Here is a 6,634-nt window from a genome sequence, read left to right as displayed (position 1 = left end):
GCGCTCAGAGCCCTTCTCCTCCCGGCGCAGGTCCGAGTTCCGGGCCGAGGCGGCGCAGCGGAAGCGCGAGGCGGCGGCGGGCGGCGAGGACGCGGAGCAGCGCGCCGCCGAGCACCGGCTCCTGATGGCCTGGAACGACGCGGAGAACGCGCGGCAGCGGGCCCGGAGGTGGGGCTGGGCCGCCGCGGGCCTGAAACCCGCGTCTCCGTGAACGCGCTTCGACGGCCCCGGCTGCGCTTAGCTCGGTGGCGAAACGTCCCGTTCAGACGGAGTCGTTACGGGGGAGACGGTGCTCGCTGCGATCCACCGAGGCCCCGAAGCGCGAGCTCCCGTCTCCGTGCTGGCCGCCGCGGAGGGCGGAGCAGGCGTCCCGCGTCCGGGCGGGCTCGGAGCYGCGAGCGCTGCCGGATCTTCCCCCTGTGCTTAGGCGGAGGATTGATGTTGTGCAAAATGGGATCCTGTTACTGGCAATTAAGGGGTGACTTAGTGGTCTTGACTTTTGCTCGCGTAAAATTAAATTAAATGCCTAGATAGGTTGGAGCTAGGCTGAGGTGGAAAAGTCTTAATTTTTGCAGAGACATTTGACCTAAGTTTTGGCTTTGATAAATCAGCTTTTTAAGATGCAAGAAATGGGAAGTAACTACTTTCCTTCCTGTAAAGGTTAATCCCTGTAAATTGSTGGAAATTGTCAAGCCGTCTGCAAAATGCATTTGACGGGGGCAGCAGCCCTCTGGCCGTGAGAGCGGCCTTCGAGTGTGACGTTCGGGTGACAGGCTGCTGGCGGTTGCCGGCTCCGCTTGGCAGTGACTGGGGTCCCCTTTGTGCCTGCGCTCAGAAGAGAGCAAGTTGTTCCCTTGAGGSCCTTTAGGATCTGCTGCCGAACGGCACCTCGCGAGGCGGTAGCGTTTCTGGTTACCTCCTGGTTGTCGACAGGTGAACTGCTGAGGGCTTGGTAACCTCTCGCTCTTCTGCAGAAGTCGATATAATCGAAAACGGTTGTAGCTCCAAGTCAAGTTTCTCCCTGTTCCCTGGCGGAAGCCACTCGCAGGGCGCCATCCTCTGGTCGGACACCAGGAGTGGATCGGAAAAACCCAAGGCAATCGGGAAACTGTCTGTTGCACTGAGTTTTAAAAGCAGGAAAAGGTTAAAGGGAGAAAGCCTCTGTTTCGCTTCCACCTGGCTTTCCTTTCAGCCTTCCCAGTGGTGAACTGCAAGGTGCTCAAGCTTCCTCTCCCAGATGTTGCCAGAAGAATCACGCACTCTGACTTCAGACTCCCAAACAAAGCCTGAAGGCAGAGGTGAATGCTGCTGGWTCTTGGGTCTGCGGCATTCCTGCGAGTTTATTCATCTATGAAAGCTTTTGCATTAAGGTTTTGCATTGACTGTTCTGGTCACAGGGCCAAGAGTGCTCTTCCTGTTTGTTTCTGGCTGCACTCAAACTTGCAGGTTTTGTACCCCGAGGTATTTGTGCCACCCTGCAGGGTATAAGCATTCAACAAAACCTTGGTTTTCTGCTTTCTATATGGCAGGGAGGAAAGAATTAGGAAAGAGGAGGAGGAACGGAAGAGGCAGAAGCTGCAGGCTGCGGAGAACAAGGCCAAGTTAATGGAGACTTTCCTGAAGGAGAAGGAGAAAGAGGTTCTCCAGTTGCAGGTAAGAGCAGCTTGTGACTGCCAGGGAAAACAGTGTCGCCAGTCCCTGTGAGCAGTTTGACAGGACCCTGTAGGAGTGATGTGAAAGCAGTAGGCTTGATTTCCAGAGAAGTTTGTATCAGAAGCTGGGGACACAAATCTTGGCASCCTCCGGGAGTGTTGACAGCTTGTAGATGAGATGCAGGTTGTGTGGCAGCCCTGAAGGCAGAGGGGAGGAATAATTCCGAGTGGTAGAGTAAAGGTCTCTCTCTTTCTGAGGTTARCTTTGCTCCTGCTGAGATGCCCAAGATGTTAGTGGCATCTCTGGGTCTCCGTTTCGCTGAGAGTGGAGATCTRCGAGCTCTGCAGGAGCCTTTGCAGGCACCAGTAGCTCGGGCAGAGGTGACAGCAGTCTCGCTAGGGCAGAAGTACCCATGTGAAATGCGGATCTTGTCCTCTGCAGAGCCACAAGCCTTTGCTGAGCCTGGTGTCTGCTCTGCTGCCTGTAGTGACTTGTCTGTTAACGTGCATTAAAAGCTGGTACTTGTCTTTCATTCAGGAGGAAGCCAAAACTTTTATCACCCCCGAGAACTTGGACGCGCGAATTGAAGAGTGCCTGGACAATCCTCGCAACTACAACTTCGCCRTTGACAAAGAGGGGAGAATCGTCAAGCGGACTGTTCTGCCGTAGCGACTCTGCTGACGGATGTCGCTCGGCCCGGCTGGGGTTGGGAGGGGAGGTTTTGACACGTTCTTCTGGGCGGACGCTGAGTTTGTGATGGGGCAGGCAGGAGGAGGTTTCCTCCTTCGCACGCGCAAATCGAGTGTAGCGTTGTTGGACAGACAGCCTGCGGGTCTAGCAGTGGTTCCTGGGCTGAGAGGATAACGCCTGCSATTACAAAGGTAGGGGGAGAGGGAGAAAGCTGGGCTTTAAATGAGATCTGACTGCGTTGATCTCCGGAGGCCTCAACGGTCCGTCTCGGTCCCTGCAGAGCGGCAGGCGGTGGAAAAGCTGTGTGAGAAGCTGCTGGTGGTCCTATTTCTGTTGCTCAGAGAGGCTGCCCTGCAGTTTCATTTCCTGCTCGTTTGGATCCCTCCTGTTTTCAGGCTAAACGTACGGGGTTGAAGTGGAGTGAGAATGATCCCGAGGCAGATCCTGTCTCGTAGGTCCCTGGTGTTTGTGCTCCAGAGGAATCTAATCCCTTTATCTGCTTTGCCAAGCTAAAACAACCTTGATCTCTGTTTGCCCTCTCAAAGTTGGCTCTGCCTTTCTCCCTCGACCTCTTAGCCTTTTTCTGCCCTCACTGGTTTGAGTTTGTCTTGAATATGGGTAACCGAAATTGCACGCCTTTCCCAGGTGAGCTTGTACGTGAGCTTTGCACAATAGAGCGTTATTCCCATCACAGACAAAGCATCTGACTAGTCTGACATCTTTTCCTCTTAGGTACCCTGTGCCTGAATATCTCAGCTTCTAACAAAAACTGTGGTCCCCGTGCACATGGCAGTTATCTCTGTGGTGTTTGTGTATTGACTTGTCTTGGTGCTTTTGAAAGAAAACGGGCTTTGAGTAGTTTTAGAGAGAAGGCCGACACTTAGCTTTGTTTTATTGGGTGAAATGATTCTTTGCTTCTCTGGTCTCTGCTGTGGTGGAAGGGCCCTGTGTATTCCCTAAACCCTCCTTTGAACATTCACTGAAGTGAGAGAATCATGCATGGAGGTCTACGGGAACCCTACTAGTTTATATGCATCTACTTTTTTCCCCTCTTCAGGTGTGGTGCCTTTTTTTAAGTCATCACCTAGGGATTAAGTTGCAGATAACACTGTAATTCCTCAGGCTCGCGGCTCTTCCTGGCTCCTGTTTGGCGGCGTTGGCTGATGCTGGCCTCGCAGGCGGACCTGTGCTCRCTTGGTGCCCCCTGGAGCGGGCTGGGGGTGAGCTCGGCCCCGCGGCGCTGTGCTCGTCTCGCGCTGCGGTTCGCTGCTGTTCAGGCAGCCCGGAAGGCGGGTGGAGGGGATGCCCACCCCTCTGCAGAAGACCGCGACTTGACGCTAGAAGCTGCGAGTCCGAGTGTGGATTTCGCTTACTGAAGCCTTTTAGCTTTCTGGGTCCTGCTCCTAGTTCCCGGTATGTTGTTTTGTGTCAGCAGCCTCCCTCACCTAGTGAATAAAACGCCTGCTACAGGAGATCTACCCCAAATCTTTGCCTCTATGCTCATTTTCTAGAAATGACCTTTTTAGCCAGTTGCACAAGTCCTTCTGCAGTAGGAATCTGCAACCGAGCTAGGCAAGCACAAAAAACAGAGATTTCTTTTTTTTTTTTTTTTTGTACAAGTTTTATTTCTAGTTAAGAACATCACTCAAATCTGAGTCATGGAACTTGGTTCATCTGTTAGACTGAGGCTGAACTCGTACAGCTTGATGGATGGCGAATGCTGTGAAGCCTTCTCTCTTCTGTGGATTCGGTGGTCTAGGGAAACATCGCTTCTCGGTCACAAGATGAGTCAACCACRCAGCCCTCTGCACAGGGGGAGAGAGCGAGCCCCGCGTAAACGAAACAGCACGAACCGTTAGCCCTCAGAGACCACCCGGAGCTATTTTTAATAACAAATTGAGCGAGATTGTGTTGACTTTGTGCTGCAGCAGAAATGTTCTGGTCGTTGGGAGCAGGGCCTGCCGCAGCGTTGCCGCTCTGGAGGAGGCCGGGATTTTTGGCAAGACGTAGCCGGCGGAGGAGGCAGCTGGCCGGACGGCTCAGCCCCCTGCGCTCGTCTGCGCTCTGCCTTGCCCCCAAACCCCACGGTTTTCGCCCTCCCTTACCACCTTCCCGTGTGCCGGGGCGCGTTTCCTCGTCGAGCCCGCCCTGAGCAGGACGGTCTCGGCCGTTAGGTAGGAGAGGGACGAGGAAGGGTGGCGTGCCCCCCTTGGCTACCGTCCCCTCTCCCGACTTTTCTATCGYAGCCTTGGATCAGCTCTCGGTTGAAGAACAGGGGGGCAGAAAGCCGCGGCGGCGAGGGGCCGGGGCGGGAGGGACGCGGGGCAGGGCCGGCGGCCGGGGTCTCACCGTTGCTGCAGCAGAGGCCGGGGGCCGCGCAGCTCCCTGCGTTGTCGCCGCACGGCTTGCGGCCGGGCTCGCAGGGGGTCGGCAGGAAGTTCTCCTCCTGGCACCGCAGGGTTTCGGAGGTGCCCAGGTAGCAGCCCAGCTCCTCCCCGCAGCAGATGCTGGGACCGAAGCAGCGGCCCTTGTTCCTGGGGCCGCAGGGCAGGCACTGGTCCGAGCGGGGAGAGAGACGGGGAGTGAGCGCGGAGGGAAAGCGGCCGGGAGGCGCCGGGTTCGGCGCCCCGGGGTCGAGCCCGGAGCTTTCGGCTCCGACCCGGCCCCGCCGTTTCGGGTTGGAAACGGCCGGGTTTATTTTCGCGGCGCGTTCGGAAGCGGGACGGAGACGCCGGGGCGGAAGGGGGAGCGATGCGCGTGAGCGTGCGGGGGGCTCCTACCTTCCGGAGCTCCGCGTCCAGGACGGCGCGTTTGCCCCCGATGGGGCAGTTCTGGATGTAGCAGGCGGAGGAGAGGGCCAGGAGCGCCAGGAGGCAGACGGCGAGCGCCCTGCGCGGCATGGCTGCGGGTCCTCGCGCTCCGCCGCCCGCTCGGGAAGCCCTTGGACTTCTCGTCCCGGCCGGCGCCGATCCTTATACCCGGCTCCCGGCGGCGGCGGGGCCCCCGCTACGTGAGCTCGGCGCCGAGCGGCTCGTTTCCCTCCCCGCTCCGGCGCGGGGGGCCGCGTCCTCCGGGCCGGGGGGGCGAGCCAGGGCGGCGGGGAGAGGCGACCTCCGGCCCCGACCCCCCGAACCCCCCGAACCCCGCCGTGACTCAGAGCCTCCCGGCGCCCGCTTAATGGGCGAGCGGCCGGGGTGGCCACGCGCGAGACCCCCGGGGGCCGGGGGCCGCCGGCCTCAGCCCCCCTCCCGCCGCCCGYGGGCCCTTATAAACCTCCCCCGCGGGCGCCGCCGAGCCCGAAGGGTGCGGAACCGAGCCGGGAGCTTCGCGGCGGGCTGCAGCCCGGCGAGCCCGCGACCCTCGCTTTTTCCAGGTAATTTTATTTTTTCCCCTATTTTTTCCATGCGTTTCAACCAAACCATTTTAAAAGAAAAGAAGAGCGAGCGGCTCCGAGGCGCCGGCCTCCGCGGGCTGCAGCGCGCGGGTTTAGGGACGCGGGATTTAGCGGCGCGGCGTTGCGGGGTGAACCAGCACCGCGCGCTGATTTATAATGTTTTTTTCCTGCTGTGCAATGACTTATTACGATTCTTTTTGCCATGCAATGATTTATGATGACTTTTTTCACTGTGCAACTATTTATTATGATTTTCTTCGCAGGGCAGCGATTTATGATTTTTTTTTTTTTTTTTTTTTTTTGCAGTGCAATGAGTTGTTATGCTTTTTTTTTCTGCCGTGCAATGATTTATGATGCCTTTTTCTTCCTTTTCTTTTTCTTCTTCAGGGCCTCGCCGTGCGGCGGGACGGCCGCCACGCCGGGACGCTGCTGCCCTGGCCGGGCAGAGCCGGAGAAGGTGCTCCCCGCCGATCCTGCCCCCCGCGCCGGGGCAGGGGGGGCACGCCGGACCCCCACCCCATCCCCACCGGGCGCCGCAGTGGACGAGGCCAGTGGGGTGCGAGAAAACGCGTTTATTGAGGGGGCGGCCGGGGGGCCGGGGGGCGGCTCACAGCGGCGCCGCGTCGCCCCGCTGCCGGCCGGCCAAGTGCACCAGCTTGAGGAGGAAGTCGCCGGCCGAGGCGTCCAGCGCCGTGAGGTTCTGGGGCGCCCGGCGCCGCTCGCCCGCCTCCTCCAGGCACGTCGCCTCCAGGCTGCAGGTCTCTGCCGCCGGGGCAGCAAGCGCGGAGCGGGCGGCGCGTTAGCGCTTCGCCGCCGTGCCTCAGTTTCCCCTCTTTGCAAAACCTCGCTGGACGCTCCCCCGCCCCCCTGCTCTGTATTTTTGGGGTGCTTTCCCAC

General features: G+C 58.8%; 2 protein-coding genes across 2 annotated transcripts in view; one reads left to right on the top strand and one right to left on the bottom strand.

The window, feature by feature from the left end:
* Positions 1-3,828, top strand: part of MRPS26 (mitochondrial ribosomal protein S26) — a 4,921-nt gene extending 1,093 nt beyond the window's left edge. Inside the window, exons 2-4 of the mRNA XM_085314658.1 lie at positions 31-168; positions 1,530-1,653; positions 2,191-3,828. Of these exons, the coding sequence (XP_085170784.1) occupies positions 31-168; positions 1,530-1,653; positions 2,191-2,322 (394 nt within the window). The 3' untranslated portion in view covers positions 2,323-3,828. The remainder of the gene's footprint in view (positions 1-30; positions 169-1,529; positions 1,654-2,190) is intronic.
* A 160-nt stretch (positions 3,829-3,988) lies between these two features.
* LOC146590380 (neurophysin 1-like) lies at positions 3,989-5,246 on the bottom strand. The gene is made up of 3 exons (XM_085314601.1): positions 5,124-5,246; positions 4,693-4,897; positions 3,989-4,098 (listed from the first exon to the last, which is right to left on the bottom strand). Exons 1-3 carry the CDS (start codon positions 5,241-5,243, stop codon positions 3,989-3,991), a joined length of 435 nt encoding a protein of 144 aa, XP_085170727.1. The 5' UTR covers positions 5,244-5,246.
* Positions 5,247-6,634: the final 1,388 nt, after the last annotated feature.

Source organism: Rhea americana, unplaced genomic scaffold, assembly GCF_003343005.1.
Source record: "Rhea americana isolate MKP2758 unplaced genomic scaffold, rheAme1 scaffold_41, whole genome shotgun sequence".
NCBI classification, from domain to species: Eukaryota; Metazoa; Chordata; class Aves; order Rheiformes; family Rheidae; genus Rhea; species Rhea americana.
Note: the sequence above shows the minus strand (reverse complement) of the source record. Positions and strands in the feature narration are given on the sequence as shown.